This window comes from Lipotes vexillifer, unplaced genomic scaffold, assembly GCF_000442215.2.
Source record: "Lipotes vexillifer unplaced genomic scaffold, Lipotes_vexillifer_v1.1 scaffold429, whole genome shotgun sequence".
NCBI classification, from domain to species: domain Eukaryota; kingdom Metazoa; phylum Chordata; class Mammalia; order Artiodactyla; family Lipotidae; genus Lipotes; species Lipotes vexillifer.
Genome location: NW_006784171.1, coordinates 1,101,233 through 1,120,067, shown reverse-complemented (window position 1 = coordinate 1,120,067; position 18,835 = coordinate 1,101,233). Strand labels below are relative to the sequence as shown.

The 18,835-nt window shown below is 41.5% G+C and overlaps 1 protein-coding gene across 8 annotated transcripts in view; it reads left to right on the top strand.

The window, feature by feature from the left end:
- Positions 1-18,835, top strand: part of DLGAP1 (DLG associated protein 1) — a 325,804-nt gene that overhangs the window by 209,665 nt on the left and 97,304 nt on the right. For 4 of the 8 annotated variants that reach the window (XM_007456572.1, XM_007456574.1, XM_007456570.1 and 1 more), the window contains exon 5: positions 7,712-7,741. The exons of the other annotated variants lie outside the window; for them this stretch is intronic. In XM_007456572.1, the coding sequence (XP_007456634.1) occupies positions 7,712-7,741 (30 nt within the window). The remainder of the gene's footprint in view (positions 1-7,711; positions 7,742-18,835) is intronic. 8 annotated transcript variants of the gene reach the window in all.

The window sequence follows — 18,835 nt, the reverse complement described above, 5'->3', positions numbered from 1 at the left end:
TGCTCTCCTGTGCCCACACACACACACACACACACAGAAGCAATTTTCAGCTTCCTCTTCTCTGCACAGCGGTGACCAAAAGGAACTTCAGCAACTTCAGTTGTGCTGAGCTGCCATCACAGACAGATATTAAGTCACATTGTCTTTCCTCAGTTACAACAACTTTGAATCCAAAAGTTCACAATGTGTGAGAGAGAAGAATAGTGACACAGTTATTAGATTCTCCGGTGAGGAGGGAGTCCTTATAAGCTGCATCAAATATTTCCATTCATCTACTTAAATATTTATTCAGCACTGTGTCCAGACACACTACTTGACTCTGGAAATCGTTGATCAAAGTGTCTTGCTCACAGTCTAGAAGTGGAAGCTGGCATTCATGAAATAATCACAGAGAGAATTGCTCTGAAAGAAACACAGTTTTTGCAGGAGAATCTACTGTAACAAAGGAACTAATTTAGAGGGTCAGGGAGAACTTCCCTGAGAAAATCCTCTTAAGCTAAGAGCTGGAAGATCAGGAAGAGTGACAGAGTTAATATTCTGAGACCTAAAGGGTGGTGTGACTGGAGTACCGATTGCTAAGGGCTGAGATGCCAGGTAAGGTCAGAGAATTTGGGCTCAGGTTCAGTTACCTGTTGCTACATAACATATGACTCCAAAACATAGCAAAGGAGCTTAAAAACAACTGCTTTGGTATACCCCACGATCTCATGGGACATGAACTTAGACAGGGTTCACCTGGATGATTCTTCTGTTGCATATTCAGCTGGAGGTTGGGCTGGTCTAGGAGATCCGGGATGGCATTATTCACATGGTACCTTAGTTTCAATGTCGGGGGGTGTGTGCTCAGCTGGGGCTGTTGAACAGAGCACCTGTAAGTGGCCCCTCCAGCACTGCAGCTTTAAGACGTCTTACAGGGCAGCTCAGGGCTCCCAGAGGGAGTGCCTGGGAGACAGGAACTATTAAGGTCGGGCCAAGATAGCATCATTTTCACCATATTCTATTGGTTAGAGCAGTCACAGAGCCCACCCAGGTCAAGGGGAACAACTGTTCTCAATGGGAACAGTTTCAAATAATTTGTGGCTATCTTTAGTCAGCCATGGTCCACCATTAGACACAAACTGTTTACATTCCCCTGTAGGCAAAATGTACTCACTCCTAAAGCTGTCCAGAAAAGTCATCTTATTATGGCATTAAGTTCAAGTTTGAGGTCCAGGTTCTTACCATCTAAATAAGGGTCAAGTGCTGATAAGGCATCTTTGATATAGCTCTCTAGTACAGCTGCTCTCAATATGAAGACTTGTGAACTGAAATGAAAAGTATAATACCCCCACCACACACAGACACACATACCAACCCAGCATATACGGATGATACAGAGATGAGATCAATGCAGTGAGCATTCTCATTCAAAGAGTGGAGGAAAAGGAGGCACAGAGCAATCACTGGCCTGGAGCAATTCTGAAATCCACATACTGCCGGTTCCTTGACTTGGAGGGCCCAGTCCTGCTCCCTGACTCTCTGCAGTTCTGGTTGCCACCCTGAAAACTCTTGGTCACACCTCCTATGTTATCCTGTTTCCATAATGTCTTAGTTAGCTCGAGTTGCCATAACAAAATACCATAGACTGGATGGCTTAAACAACAGATATTTATTTCTTATACTTCTGAAGCCTGGAAGTCTGAAATCAGGGTGCCAGCATGGTTAAGATCTGGTGAGGACTCTCTTCCTGTCTTGTAAATGGACACCTTGCTGTGTGCGCACATGGCCTTTCCTCAGTGCATACATGTGGAGAGGGATAGTAATATATTTCTCTTCCTCTTCTTTCAAGGGCGCTAATCCCATCATGGGAGCCCCACCCTCATGACCTTATCTAGACCTAAGTAACTGCCAAAGGCCCTATCTCCAAATGCCATCACATTAGGGGTTAGTTAGGGCTTCAACATATGAATTTGGGGAAGGTGCGAGGGGAACACCATTTAGTCCTTAACACATAAGAAATGGCATTCGCCACTGAATAATCTTCTCAGCCTATTTCCTACCCACAGATGTTTGGGGGCTTTAAAGACTCTTCCACTTTGAACTACCTCTGCCCATTTTTATTCAAGCTGATAATGTGTACACTAATACACTCCTCTTGAAATCTTTGTGGGCCTCCTATGAATCTTATTAGACTTCACGCTGTTAGACAAAACACACATCCACAATTCTCCTCAAGACAATCCCTTCTTTGGCCTGGGCTCAGAGTCAGGGTGCCGTGGGAAAACACCCTTAGGATTCTTAGAAGAATTTTTTTCTCTTTTAGAAGGTTGAGGCGCACTTAAGTCTTTCTGAAGGCATAAAAAAGGGTCTTATGGCCACACACTTGAGATGATCTCCACCCTCAGTCAATTTCTAAGTTGAGAGCCTCTTGCCTTTGACAAAACTAGGAATGTGAAACTGTTTTATCTTTTTTTTAAACCAACAAGTACTAGCTCTATATATTTCTTCTAAATTTTGCTTGAAAACTGAACAGTTCCCTTGTTTAACTCATCTTTCTTTATACATTATCATGTGCAACTTTTTTAAAGAACCAACTGGCACTTTAAGCATTCTACCTGCAAATCTCCTTACTAAAATCTATGAATTCATCAGGTATTTTTTTATTTTCCATGTTACTACAGGTGACAACGTTGCCAAGCGTCCTGTCTCTACATCAGAAGAGTTGCCTTGTCTCTAGTCTCCCAGTTTGGGAGGACGGTGGCAATTTTTCCCTGTCCTCCTAGCTTTCACCAGCAGTCTCCTCAAGGCCTTCTAGCTTCTTCCCTCAGCAGATGTTGTTAGTTAGAACGTCTAAACCTGGTCTCTCCATCACAGCAGTCTTAGGACTTCCAACCAGGTATGTCAGGGTTTCCAGAGACAGAAAAAAGAGGCGCCTGTTTCATAAAGCCTGGGCACAGACGTTGGGAGAGCATCACTTCCACTGTACTTTAATGGTCAAAGCAGTCTCAGAGCTGGCCCTGATTCAAGAAGAGGGGACATAGCCCACATCTCTCTATGGGAGGTGTATGGAAGAATTTGTGACCATTTTTATTCCACTATGGGTGACATCATGTAGGGCTTTGCAAGTCACGTTAAGGCTTTTGAATAAAGGCTTTTATCTTAAAAGTAATGAAAAGCCATTTAAGAATTTTAAAAGGGAGAGGATATCACATAATTGGACTTGCCTTTTGAAAAGATCACTCCAGCTGCAGTATAAGAATGCACTGGGGGACTTCCTTGATGGTCCAGTGGTTAAGACTCCGTGCTTCCAATGCAGGGGGCACAGGGTTCAATCCCTGTTCGGGGGAACTGAGATCCCACATGCCACAAGGCACGGCCAAAAAAAAGAATGCATTGGAGGAAGGTTATTAAAAACAGAATGGCTCTTTCTTAGTTCCTCTTTCTCAATCCATATCTTATCATACAGATTCCTGTGAACATTACTATGGCAATTTGGCCTGGGGTAATGACAGTAGAGGCAAGAAAACTGCAGATTCTAGAGATATTTGGATATAAAATCAATTAGCTAATACTCCTTGAAGTCCACTTAGGGCATAATCTTGCTTCCAACCCTAACCCTAACCATAGCCCTAACCCTAACCCTAAACCTAACCCTAACCCTAACTCTAAACCTAACCCTAACCGTAACCCTAAACCTAACATTGCTAAACTTACTTCTTGGGGACTTTTTACATTATAATCCTGAAACCTAATCTCTACTGTAATTTATGTGTAATCACTCCACACTTCAATGTTCACTAATCTCCATGAAGACCAGCCTCTGAATAGAAATAGTCAGTGGTCAACAGAATAAAATCTAGGATTCTTCTCAATGATATCCACAATTAAGATAACATGTTTGAATTACACTTGCTGGGACTGATCAGATTTTCTTTAAAGACACCTGGAAACACTTGGGAAATATCACTTATTCGTTTGATAAATATTGATTAAGTATGTACTGTATGCCAGGCACTGTTCTGGTCAAGGGAGTTACAGCAGCAAGCAAGAAAGACCAGGTTCCTCTTCTCATTCTGCTTACGTTCTAATGAGGAAGAACAGCCCCAAACAAAGAACCAAATACTAAATCAATGAGATAATTTTTAAGTAGTGATAACTGCTATAGAAAAAAACAATAAGGGAGCTTCCCTGGTGGCGCGGTGGTTGAGAGTCCGCCTGCCGAGGCAGGGGACACGGGTTCGTGCCCCGGTCTGGGAAGATCCCCCATGCCGCGGAGCGGCTGGGCCCGTGAGCCATGGCTGCTGAGCCTGCGCGTCCGGAGCCTGTTGCTCCGCAACGGGAGAGGCCACAGCAGTGAGAGGCCCGCGTACCGCAAAAAAACAAACAAATAAATAAATAAAAGAGAGAGATGGGCCGGAGAATTCTTACTGGGACTGCTCTAAATACAGTAATCAAGGAAGGATTCTTCGAGAAAGTGACATTTGAAGTAAAAACTGAATGAAGAGAAAGAGCTGGCTGTGGAAAGATCCAGCAGTTTGGGGGAGAGCATTCAAGACGGAGGGAGCAGCAAGTAGGGGTGGGGCGGGGACAAAAAGGAATTAGCACTGCAGAGTACAGAGGGAAAACCAAGCGGCTAAAGCATTTGAGTGAGGGAGAAAGTCACCTGAAATGAAGCAGAAGAAATAAGAAAATAAAGCAGGAATACATCACATAGGGCCTCAATGGCCAGGGTTAAAAATTTGATGAGTATTTTAACAATAATGAGATGTCACTGCAGGGTTTTAGTGAGTCCTAGTCATTCACACTTTAGCATGAATTACTTTAACCTGACCCTCTCTCCTAAGAATTACTTTAGATCAACTGAGGTGAGTCATTAGGTGGAAAAAAACATTTCGGTAGACTATGAAGATTTAAATGGGGGAGAGGGGATGGGTAGGCTCCACTGTGTGTATATATACATATATGTATGTGTTCTGGCTCACCCTGAATTCCAGGCAATGTCAATGTCAGCCAGTCACCAGATAATGTCTACTGTGTGTCCTAGAAGTCAGCAGTGCTACATGTAGCTTTTCAGCACCAACATCAATCATTTCTTAAATATTCATTTTTCTTAATATTTATTTTAAGATAAAGGAAATGTCTTCTCATTCTATAAATTTTTGTATAATGTTAATATTAGCTACCTAACCAGATTTAGCCAATTCTAGATTTTCACTATAACATAGTTAACCTTGCAATATAAAAGCCTATCCTGCTATAGGGAAAAGCTTGATTTGGGGTTTAAAAAATGCTATAGGGAAAAGCTTGATTTGGGGTTTAAAAAAATAAGAGAAGTACATATGGAGTAACAAATCACTAATGTTTTTGTTAAAATAATGTTTACACTTAGAGTTCTAAAGTCCGAATTTTGTTTTTTAATGGACCTTTTTATCCCTTACTCTATAAATGCATTCCTGGGCTCCCATCCACCACCACCCACATCTCCCATAAGAAATTCTTTAGACTTTCTTGCTTTACTTGCATCAAGCCTGTTTCTACACACTGATTAGATCGCACTGTTGTCCTTTCATTTGAGTGACAGTTGCTGACACCATAGTTGCGCACAAAAATAAATATGGCTGGAAAAAAATCAATATTCTGACATGGTTTCCTGCATAAAGATTCCACAGTTTAAAAAAGACAGGATCATTGCTTACTAAGCCAATGACTCATACCTCTTGGCATGGTTGCCTGACCAAAAGAATGCCAAAACCGTTTAGCTTGTGTTCTTAGTTGATGGTCAATGACTGTTATTTCCCAGGTGACCTATGTATAGTATATTTTTGCATATGACAGGTTTAAGAAGTTGTGAAATTACGGGCAAAATAATAGTAAATGCTCAGCTTATTCACATTTGGCTTGTTTGGTTAAATTACAACCCCTTTTGTGAATATCTCAGAAAGTATTTGGAAGGTCAAGATTTTCTTCTCTGGCCCTGAGTAGAAAGAAACATCAGTTATGGCCATGGTGTGTCAGACCTGGTTCATACCAGCTGGCAAAAGCCAATTGTTACATTGTCGGGAATTTTCTAAGTCCATTATTAAACATAGCCATTATTACAAATCAAATTAGACAAACTTCCAATTATAATTATGTTAAAAAACAGAGGTAATAAATACCTAAAACTCTTTACTTCTAATCATTTGACTACATTTTACTATCCACGCTCTTGGGGTTTTTTACGTCTCCTGTCAGTGTGTGACGAAGTACTACATGATGGCTTTGCTACTACCCATCTCTTCCCAAAGACACGTTCAGTGACACCAAAGCTGGTACCTCGACATAGGCCTTAGTGGGAGTATTTACATAGTGTTGATGTTGAAAGAGTTTTAATTTAATGAAAATAATTTATACAAAAGTGAAAAATAGTTTAACAGCAGATCACATAAAAGGTATAATGATAATGAATTTATTGGGAAAAGAGCAAACTGGGATGAAATTCAGTGCATGATTTTGTCAAATCATGATTGGTTTGCTGGCTATGAATACAAGAGTTTGGCCCAAATCAACAGAAGTATTCTGTGAGAATCTATTGGCTATATGGAACTTGCAATAAAGAAGACGGTATATTTTATTATTATGTATAGTTTGTGTATATCATTTATATCAGTAAAACTCATAATATATACACATAATACAGGCACACTTTTTCCTCTGGAGAGTCCCTTGTTAAACATTGACCAGACATTACTGGTTCCACAGGAAAGATGAAATTCGACTGGTAACTTAAAAGCAGTTTTTTTCAGAAAGTTATAAAGGAGAGCGAGTTTGTCTCTTTGTGAACATAATCTGTTAAAATCAGTGTGTGTTCAAGCTGATAGCAGTTTGGTTTGCCAGTATGAAAAAGGGTTTTGTTTCCATTTTTCCTTTAAGACTCCTGTTTGCAAGAGAACCAGAATTTCAACCCAATAAAATTGGAGACTTTGTTTTTTCAGCCTAAGGTATCATGGCTATCACATAGGGTTTGGGAAATATTGTTTATTTATAATTATGACTTATTAAAAAAAAAACTTTCAAAATCAAACTATTGGACCAGGTCTAATTTAGTTTAGTATTTTCACCTTTCAATTCACCAAAAAGGCACATGACTATCCAGTCAAGGGTAGTGTCTATTTGCTTCATGAAAAATTTGACAAAAGCTCAGCCCCTCCACTGACCTGCAGGGGATGGGAACACTGAACCCAGGAGACCAGAAATGGCCTCAGGTCCAGTCACCCCAGAAAAGGAAGTTGCCAGATCACACCATGATTTTTAACCACCTATTATGTATTTCAACAGAAACGCTGTCCCAACACGTATCAAATGATCTCTAAACACAATTTAAGTAGGAAATATTAGACCTTGGTGTCTTTTTTAGTGAAGTTTTATCAATCCATCATCCAGCATGATTCATCTACAAACATAGTCGTTCAGACTATTGAGACTTGGCCTTTGTTTCATCCAAACACACGTCAGATCCCTTATTGAAGTGAAACACGCTCCCAAATGGTACTAGTGGGGAGATGAAGACACTCATGTGGTCTAATCAACAACTGAAAATTACTTCGTTTTTGAAGTTGGTATCTGTTTACTTGAACCCTCAAAAAGCCAGGAAAAAAAAAAATCCAGATCTGAAGCATGTATGTATTGTGAGAAACCTGGCAAAGGTAATTTGGATCCATTCTATAACTGCCACTTTTTGTTTTTATTCAAGGTGTCATAAAACTGAGTTCTGCAGTTGAAGGTACGTTTTTACAACCACAAAATCAATAACGTTTTGCTTCGAGGTTGCACCGCGTGGCTTTGTAGCTACACCGCTTCTGTGGCCGTGGTGTCTGAAGCCATGTTCTAATTGCCAGCTACCGCCATTCCATCTGTGTTTCTCCTCGTCCTGGTCCCTTTATGCCATGCGTCTCTCAGCGCCCCCATGAGTGGCCTTAACACTGACCCCAGAAGCAGCATTGATGAGAGCAAATGCGTTTGGTTCTGTCCCTGATGGGATGGTCTCGGGCCCAGTTCCTTAGAGAGCCCTTCCCTCTGCAGCATCCTTATCTGAGGCTGGACCTTGAGTCTTGTCAGGAACCTTGCCCCCCCTTCTTTCAGTAGGACCTTTTCTAGAGGGTTTTGGTCCTTATCCCAACGTAGCAGACATGTTTGCCCAGGATGTCTGCAGGCATGGAGTCATTATAGCTTCCTGATGAGAAAATTAAGTGGTTAAGGCATTTGCCAGTCTCCAAACACGAGGCACCACCCAGGAGGTATTGCAAGAACCAGCTTCCTTGAGTGTCACCCGTGTCACCCACACTGGGCAGTCCCCTGGAATTGTGCATTCGAGAAACTGAGAAGGAAATGAGGGATTTAAAGAAAAAGGAGGGTCGGTGGGGGAGAGAAGACACAGCCGTGTTTCACTGAGCAACCCCCAAAATGATGTTAAAAACACCTCATTGTTTGAAGTGACTTACTAGTTATTGGTATAAAATCGACCATCTTTCCCTCAGAGGAGCCTACATTTCGCAAGTAGGGAATGTGTCATTTTCTCTCTTTGTGAGTGTCTATTTGTTGTGAGGTGTGTGTGTGTGTGTGTTCTTGTTTGTTGGGGATTTGTCAGTCATGCATTGGAGGGTTCTTCATCCCCACTTAATCAGGGGAGGCTCCTTGGAAGAGGTGGTGGGCTTTAAGGTGAGTTTTCAAATTTCAGAAGAGATGTGGCTTCACGAATGGGCAACGCATGGAGGTGGGGAGCGGGAAAATGCCATGGGGGTTGGAGTGGTGAGACCACCTGCTAGACTCAAGCAAAGGGACTGGGTGGGCTGGAGTTGGTAGGTTGGGAGATGAGAGGGGGACTCGGGAATGTCCCCATGGGGCTGGCACATCCAAAGTGGGGGGCTCTGTCCTTTTAGTGGATTTAGTACCATCATATTTTGCAAAACACATTAAAAAGGAAATAATTCTGACATTCATGGCAGAAAGTGTGCTGCTCTCTCAAGTAAGGAAGGACCAGGCAGTGGCATTTCAGGGTCAAGAGAGGAGCTAAACAATGTCCCTCAAGGAACGAGGGAGGGCACAGCGCACGTGTCAGGCCCCTGCAAGGCCAAGCAGGGACGCAAGGTTCCTCTGCGCAGAAACACGGAATTTTATTGAGAGATGATCCAAACCTCACCCTGGCTAACAAAACAGAAGACACAGCAACGAAAGCAAACAGGATCATGAGAATGACTTTGCCTGTGGAAACTCCCAGTGGCAAGTCAAGCCGTGTTTCAGTTAATTATCTGTAGAATTCCAGATAACACTGGGTCCACACTGGGCTCTTTGGATGTGTTATCGAGGAATGGCTTTGAAGTCAGAGCTTTTAATATTTCCTGCTTGGCCTAAGCACAGTATTCCACTTACAACAAAAGGATGGAAAAACACATTTTTTAAAAAGCCAGAAAGCCAAGAGAACATTAGATAATTTAAAAACTATTGTTCTGCTAGAACAATGGCCCCATCATCATTTTGCTCGTAACTATGGTTACTCCTGGTTGCATCTGAACCCCCCAAACAGGTTTATGGCCTTCAGAGAAAAAGAAGAGCGAGGAAGAGGGCAGGGGGCAGAATGACTGCCTGGGGCTTTTTCAGGAGCATCCTCATCACTCTGAGTTCCTGGGGCTCACAGGGAGTGGCCGTGGGTACCAGAGGTCAGGACTATTTTGACTGCTGCTTGAGCATCTTTTTGGCAGCTTCTTGGCTGCAGGCTGTAGTAGCTTGAAGGCTTGGGAGCATGCTGTGTTGTAGCTGTGTTAGAACCTGTGTGTCCAGGGGGCCCCCGGGGTGCCGTTGTTGAGTGGAGGGGGTGTTCCACGCATGCGCTCTCCGTGCATCTGGAAGGGGAGAGTTTAACAAGCATGCTATGTGGGATGTACATTGGACACTGTTGTCTCGATTCGAAATCAAACCTCAGATGGTGGTGCTTGTGAATGCTTAGCTCTTTACTGGCTATTTTCCATCTGCGGAAGGGACTCAAGGCGGCTTCTACAGCTTATGAAGGCAAGAAATATGCAGATCAGTGGAGGACATCCACTGCCAGAAATGAAACCTATTTCCTTTTCTTTAAAAATGACTCTGTTCTGGACTATCCTAGAACTCTGAAAATGGCACTAAGGTTTTAGGTAGGTTATCCTTTTCTTTTCCTCTTCTTTTTAAGGAAAAACAATTGTCAAATCACAAGAGAACGTCAACAAAGATTCCATGTGCTGCATCCTACTGAGTATTTTTGTTATGCTCTGTCCGTTCTCTGTTTCTGAAGCAGGGGTGCCCCCTTCAGCATTTTGCAGCTTCATGTAAGCTGCTAAAATCAGCAGAAAGGAAAAAGCTATTTATATCACGGGAATGGTAAGGTTAAAAGTGAATGGGCCTTTCACATTTTAAAGACTTAAAATTACGGTGAAAGAGAAACACACATCAATACTTTCTTTTGCGATGAAGAAAAAATATTTGAACAGGAAAAAAATTTAGGTTTGAAAGAAATAATTGCAAAGTTTTGTTGATAACACTGATGAGTTCTGGACTCTAATTTCAGATTGATAACCTCAAACTCAGAAAGTTGGGGGGAATTCCCTGGCTGTGCAGTGGTTAGGACTCTGCGCTCACTGCCGAGGGCCAGGGTTTGATCCCTGGTCAGGGAACTAAGATCCCACAAGACATGCGGCCAAAACAAAAAGAAAAGAAAAGAAAAGAAAATTGGGGTAAGAGAGAAACATCCAGCTAACTGGGGAGAAGGAGCAATAGTTGGGCTGATAGCAAGAATTCCATGACAGAATCTTCTAAATATTCCTCTTAAAAGGGATATTCCCTCTTGAAATTGGAGCAGGAAGAGGCACATATTTCCACAAGTAAGACCAACGTACCAGCCTATCCAAGCAAAATGAGAAGGGAGGTCATGGAAGCACTGAGTCATGCCTGAGTTAGAATTGCCCTGACATCCTACAGGCATCTTTCCAGGGAGAGAGCGGGGGAGAGAGGGTCCAGCCCCAGTCAGAAGCTCCTTATCTGACTCCCAGCTCACTTGGGGCTGGGAGGCTGCAAGCCTGGAGGCTGAGGACAGGCCTTTGCAACTGATAACCAGGTGCACTCTGTGAGGAGACTTGCCTCAAAGGCGACTTGTTTATCCCTTGTAGGTAGGTGACAATCCGAAATTTCAAAATGTTGTCAAATTCTTCTGAAAGCCTCTATGAGCAAATGAAGTTTGGTTTCTTTAGAAAAGTTCCATGTCTTTCAAAATGGGAACAGATGAGCCTCTAGGAAGAAATCTAAGAGGCGAGATGGTGACCCAAGCCCCCACTGTCGATGGTGCCTTTGGAGGGAAGGCTGGGTTTTCAGTTAACACCAGAGGTAACATTTTGATTGTGAATCCCGTGTCTCAATGAACAGCTTCGATTTCATAAACAAAAGCTCTGCTGGGCTTGTGGAGCTTTTGTTTTCCTTTTTTCTTCTTGTCACCTCATTTTATTTAGATAATTTTTTTCTTCCAGTGTTATTGAGATATAATTGACATACGGCACTGTATAAGCTTAAGGTGGACAGCGTAAGGATTTGATTTACGTACATCATGAAATGATCATCACAGTAAGTTAATGAACATCCATCATCTCATATAGTTAGAAAATAAAAAAAATTTTCCTTGTGATGAGAACTTTTAGGATTTACTCTCTTAATAACTTTCATATATAACATACAGCAGTGTTCATTGTATTTATCATGTTGTACTTAACATCCTCAGTACTTATTTACCTTATAACTGCAAGTCTGTACCTTTTCATCACCTTCATCCAATTCCCTCCTCCTAACCCCCCATCCCCACTCCCCACCCCCTATCCGACCACCACCTCCCCACCTCTGATAACCACAAGTCTGATTTCTTTTTCTTTGAGTTTGTTTGTTTTTGAAGCATAATTGACCTACAACACAATGTTAGTTCCTGGTGCACATCATGATTCAATATCTTTATACATTACAAAACGGTCACCACTAGATACTTTGAAAGTGTCTTTCTTCATGGTAATGACTCGTGTACCATAAACCTCACAGAGCAGGGCACTTAGGACTGTTGTCACATCCAAGGTGATGTTCTCTGTGGCCTCAAGACCTCAGACCCAGTGAATGGAATGACTCCTCAAGAATAGGTAAAAATAAAATAAGGAAACACGTGACTCAATCTTTGTTCCCATTTTCAAAATTCACAACACCCACAGCTGCATGTCTGTATTGTAAATCTGTAAACATAGAGCTGCCTTTCAGTTATGAAGCGTTGATCTGACCTTTTATGTGTGTTGAGGAATGAGATACTTTTGCTTAAGTAATTCTGTTTTCCGTAATATGACATGCAGTGTTTCCAAAAATGCCCCAGTCTCAGTCTGTTTGGACTGCTATAACAAATTACCATAGATTGGGTGGTTTAAACAACAGAAATTTCTCTCTCACAGTTCTGGAGCCTGAAAGTCCAAGATCAAGTCCCTGGCAGGTTCCTTGTCTGGTGAGGGCCCCCTACTGGGTTGCAGACAGCTGACTAGGGAGCTCTCTTGCGTCCCTTTCATAAGGGCACTAATCCCATTCACAAGGGCTCCTCCCTTATGACCTATTCACTTCCCAAGACCCAACCTTTTAATACCTTGGTGGTTAAGATTTCAACATATGAATTTTGGGGGGACATAAATATTAAGTCCGTAGCAACACCAAATGAATTTAACATTTAAAAAAATATTTCCAATGTATTGATATCATTCCCCCCCGAGATGAATTTTGTTCTTGTCATTGTATCTTTCTTTTTCTGAGCAAAGCCATATACTCGATACATCAGGTTAGACTGTGGTAGATCCATTAACAAATAGATAGCTGATTGGACCTCTTTCTAGTAATAAATTTAGGATAAAGATTCAATATGTTTACTACTGGAAATCAAAGCAAAACATCTTTACAGACCTTCAAGTCAGAGAGCTACAGAGATAAGGAAGTGCTGCCTCCAGGGAAAGAATCCCTCCCCATTCAACCAGAGTGAAGGGGGGCAGTGTGTCAGGGATCTAAAAACAGAATATTGTAGAAACTGAAATCAAGACTCAAGAAAGTTGTTTCTGCAAAGACACCCAGACCCTCTGCCTGCAGGGCTAACCTGGACTCTGGATCAACTGTACTGAGCAATCAGGGTTCTCTCCTCAGATGTATTTTGCAGAGCATTGTTATACTTCTGGTGAAATTGTACTATTAAATAACAATGTCTCTGGAAAGAATGAGCACCGAGCTGAGAATTTACCAAGTAGCTTCCAAAAACTAGGACCCTCCTGAAATGGCAGAGATAGAGTCATGTGACCCATAAAATGGAAGTTGAATTTTGCCTAAATTGCAGTCTTTGTTGGGATGACCCTCACCTTGGGAAGAGTTCACCTCGAATAACCAGTGGCGGCATTTCAGAACTTTCTCACAGTCACCTTTTTGTTTTGTGTTGTTTTCCTTTTTCTCCTTCTCTCCTTCCCTCTCCCTCCTCCTCTATTCCAGCTGCACTTCTGTTTCTGCTGTGTCACAGAAAGCAAAGTAGACGGCCCTTCAGGCAACAGAAGGCCAACCACTAACTGGATGGTTTTGGCAAGGAACTACTTGCCTAGTTATCCAATAAGATGGAGATCTCTATTGCCTGGGGCAGCTGAAAAGACTAAACAAGCTGATGTATGTAAAGGACTTAACCTAGTGTATGGTATACAGTAGGTGCTTCTAAGCTCTTGTTCTCTTCTCTACCTTTCCCTCTCTCTGCTGACTTCCCAAGCCACCCTGCAGCCCTCCCTCTCTCCAGGGTCCAAAGATCCAGCCAACAAGTGATCACTTCCACTGGATTATATGGCGGCATGCTGCTGAAAGTGTCATTTGGGGCAAAGCCATAGAAAACAACCAGAATAAACCTTTGCTTCTCTGCTTTGAGAGAGTTTTGAGGGAAGCAGCTCCTCAGATGGGAATACAGTTCCTTGATCACCTCACGGGAGCTCCGTGACCAAGTGAACAGGGCTGGGGTCCAATCGCAACCCCACTTGGAGGTGTTCCCATCAGATGGGATCATTCCCTTACCTGCTCATCCAGTCCTGGGTGGGGTGGGGAGGACAGGAAAGGTTTCAGCTGGTCCAACAAACAAAGTGTGAGGTAAACACTGATTTTATCAATATTAATAATGTTTTCTTATGAACTAGTTTATAAGGTCACAGTGTTCCTGAGTGTGCCGTTTGTCAACACTAACCAAAAATATGGAAGTTTTTGAATAAGGAAAACGAAAGAGACAACAACCACAGCCAGCCAAAGAGCAGCCTTCTATAAATCTTTACATCTATAGCCAAAAACTAATAAAGTCTGTGCTGAATAAGCAGCCTTGAGCACCTAGCAAGAGATTAGCATAACTCAGAAGACAGTTCGCTTCCAAAGCACCAAAGCATACCCTTCACCACCCTCCCTGGAGCAGGAAATAGAAATTTATAAATCAAAGGCAAGCTGTAAAGGAAAATCTGCCAGTTTGAGTCACTGATTTATTTCCCTGCTTTTCCTTTTCGTTTTTTAAGAGAGTAAGTTTCGGTGCTTATGTGTTGACTATTTTTAGCAATCTTCTGGAAGTTTTCAGTGTACACAAAGCTCTTACATAAAAAAATAACCAACTCTATTATGCTGCATTAAGAAGGCAGCTTTTAAGGACAGTGGTCTCATTTGCAGTCTTTGAAGTCAATTCAATAGTGATTTCAAAGCCACTTCTAGTATTTTGGTTCCAAATTTAGAAAACAGCCTTTACATTTTCAATCTAAAATTGTGGTCTGACCTTACTATTAATTTTGGAACACACCATAATTTAGACAACTGCTGAAATCACTTAAGGCTTTGGAGTATGAAGCTGGAAAATCACACACTCTTAAATTACCCATCACATCCATTAAAATTAACTGTGAAACCAACTTGATGTTGGCCCTGTGTGCATTTGGTATTCAACTAAGATGCTTACCTATCTAAATATTGCCACAGCTGTATATACAACTGTTTTGTTGAAGCCATTCATGCTTTAAGTTGGAAGAATACACATTATGACTTTAGTTTGGTTTCACTGAGGAAAAAGCCAAAGCATTTTTACAATAATACGTCAGTGAAATGCAAAATCAGATACCAGTCCCAAAAGCTTTATGGATCTGAAATGTTTTGGAGATATGTATGGATTTTCAGGTGTTTCCTAGTTTTAACCAACATGTATGCTTAGGTGGAAACAGAAAGCTAACGGATACAGCTCTCCTGAGTACAGTTTTTCTTGAACACATGCCTGGGAGGAGATACAGAGGCAAGTTTAATTTCCTTTCAAGCCTTCTGTATACCATGGTTGATTTTATAGATGGCCCCCTCAAGTGTAAACTCCTAACACTGAGTTTGGAACACACTCTATTGGAGGAAAGTATAAAGCAGTATAAAGGACATTCCTAGGTTCAAACTTTGTCCCCATAACTCCTTGGCTGTGCTGTAAACTGAAGCAAGTTACTCTCTCTGAATCACACTTTCCTCATCTATAAAATGGGCTTAAAAGTACTGAGCAATCCAGATGATTAAGAGGCCTAAATAAAATGAGATCCTGTTGAAGCACCTAGTAAAGTGTTTGGCACATAGGTATTCAATATATTTTAGATGTTTATATATATTGTTTTGTTACTGTCTTTATTTTTATTGCATTGGCTCAAAAACTGAATTCTCAAAATCAATGCTTTTACTTTTGCTTGACGTTATTTCATAAGTTTTTAAGAGTAATGATCGTGTGCCTAAGTAATTATGAATTTGGTTTTTTTACTAAATTGAATATAATTTTAGTGCACGTAACCTAATGGAAATCTAACCAAAGTTAGATACAATCAAAATCACATGGTAGGGCTTCCCCGGTGGCTCAGTGGTTGAGAGTCCACCTGCCGATGCAGGGGACATGGGTTCGTACCCCGGTCTGGGAAGATCCCACATGCCGCGGAGCGGCTGGGCCCGTGAGCCACGGCCGTTGAGCCTGCGGGTCCGGAGCCCTGTGCTCCGCAACGGGAGAGGCCACAACACTGAGAGGCCCACGTACCGCAAAAAAAAAAACCAAAAAACAAAAAACAATCACATGGTACTTAGGAAAAATGATCAGCATTTCTCCAAATATCCTTTACTCCACTGTTTTCCGTTCTTCATCTGGTTGTTAATGTGGTTTAAGTTTGGAGCATTTTTGTTTTGTTTTAATATTGCTTTGGAATAACATTACTCCAGTAAATGTTCCTCAAATTAAAAATAGAACACTTTAAAAATTATCACCCTAGAATGATTTAGAACATACTAGCCTTTTCAATATCCCAGCACTTATAGAATATTATATTTATAAGGCATATTGAGGGAAAGAATTCAGCCTGCTTGAGGCCTATGGCAGCTGGCACAGAAAGACTTTATTTCCAAACATATTTTATTACTTTATTGTTCTTAACCTATTAAGACAAAATTAATAAAGTTATTAAATGCCTGCATTATGCCATGTCTCATATGAGGCTGTGAGGAAAGACAGATGAACCAGACGTAGTTCTCCTATCTAGAAAAGGTGGCATCTATGGAAACAGATCATTACAATTTCATATACTAAAAATGGAGTAGTAGGAGTAGATTAAAGGAGTTACATGAACATAGAAGTCAGCCTAGGAACTCTGCCTGGGGATTAGAAAGATGCCCCAGCGAGAGACATATAGAAGGCAAAGCGGAAGCAGTGTATCTGCAGGTGTACTGAACCCCAGGGCAGACAGATCCCAGCCGACACCTCCAGGAATCAGATGCGGCCGCTCCCAGGCACGATCTCGCCAGACGGCAGGAGGGAGGGGCTGGGATCCTTAGAATGGGACACATATAAGTGAACATCCTCCAGAATGTGTGGCTACAGTGAGGAGCTCTGGTCTCCATGATCCCACTGAGGACGGGGTCTAGGTGCTAGTGGAAACAGCTCTCAGAGAACACTGAGCAAGCAGCCCTGTACCCTGGAGGTGAAGCTGTGAGTTTCACCCGTGCACTTGGCTTTTGCCTTAGGCAATCTTGTCCTCGACCTGCATGGAACCTCACAGGCTCCTTTAGAAAAGTCACCCTATATCATTAAAAATATACCACAGTGATCCACATCCCCTGTTTTTGGTTGTTGTTTTGTGGTTTGTTGTTGGGTTTTTTTGTTTGTTTGTTTGGTCGGTCGGTTGGTTGGTTTTTTTGGCCAGCTGCACAGCTTGCGAGATCTCAGCTCCCCGGTGTGGACTGAACGTAGGCCACGGCAGTGAAAGCCTAGAATCCTAACCACTAGGCCACCAGGGGTCTCCCAACATCCCCTTTAGATAAATTTGTCTTCTTTAAAAATCTTTTAAAGAATTTTTATCATTTTTTAATCTACGATTAAGTATGTAAAACTCATTCAGTTTATGATTAGCTATGATTCCTTGGTAATCATACATGTTCAGTATGTATGAAAGTATTTTCAAATGTAATGGAATTTTGTGAATGGTAAGTTTAACAATTAGTGATGCTAACATAATGTTAGTTTATAACATTCAATTAAATTTTTATTAGTTTTGATTTTGCAATTTTTTAATCCGTGGTTTAGTGCCAGTAACTTTTTTCAAGACTCAAATATTTTATATCCTCTTGAAAGGCTCATAAGCTGAGGCCTGGTGCCTCACAGAACATAATCATTGTAATACCTGTTCTGTGCCCTTATGGGATTGCTGTGGGGTTAAGTGGGGTGAGGGACTGAAATTACTTCTGAATCTCGAGTGAAATATAAATATTTGTTATCATGAATATATTGCTATGTATAGAAAATCAGTCTACTGTTGATACCAGAGGACAGTGTATGTGTATATACATAAATATATAAATATATATATATATATATATATATATATATATATATATATATATATATATATATATATATATATATATATATATATATATATATATATATATATATATATATATATATATTGTCTTATACATTGTCTTACTTTTTGGGAACATCCGTGCACTGTTTGCTGCCTTCATGAAGCATATGTTTCCCTAGAGCATAGTTGTTCAGAGTTCAGTTCTAGAGTCTGACTGCCTAGGTTTGAATCCTGGCTTTCCTGCTTATTAGCTTTGTGACTGTGGGCAAGTTAACTAACTTCTTTGGACCTCTCTTACCTCACTAAGAATTGGAATGACAATAATAATGATTAAGCTGTATAGTCCACGATAAGTTCATGGAACCGTGTATGTCACATCATATGCACTCGATAAACGATGATGGCTGTAGTAAAAATAACAGTAGTCCTACTAGGAATAAAGGAGGTGAGAACAATTCTGCAGCTAGGAAAGGTCTTTAATTTACATACGCGGTATAGGAAGAACACAGGTGTGGACATATGTTCGGTTTCCATCACTGCTGTGTCCTCACTGGAGAATGTAGTACAGGGACCACGACTGGGAGCTGACTAACCCACCTGTCCATGTGCTGGGTTCTCTGTGTGGGAACTTTGTCAGTTTCCATTACTTGTTCAAGTGAGGATTCATTTCAGCCCCAAGTCCAAGGGCTCACTGCTCTGTTTCCTGCCATGGCACGTCCTGACTTTCCTGGATGCTTTGAACTGCTTTTGAAGATCACATTCTATTACCACACGTTACAAAGAATTCTGGTTTTGATCCTGGGAGTGGGCCATACTGCATTGCTTGGCCCAGAAATCAAGGATTTCAGTGTGAGGTTTGGAGTAAGATCCCGTGGCTTTGCAAACAAGGCGGCCTGGCTCTTAGCCCAGAGCAGGCCTTCAGCAGGGCT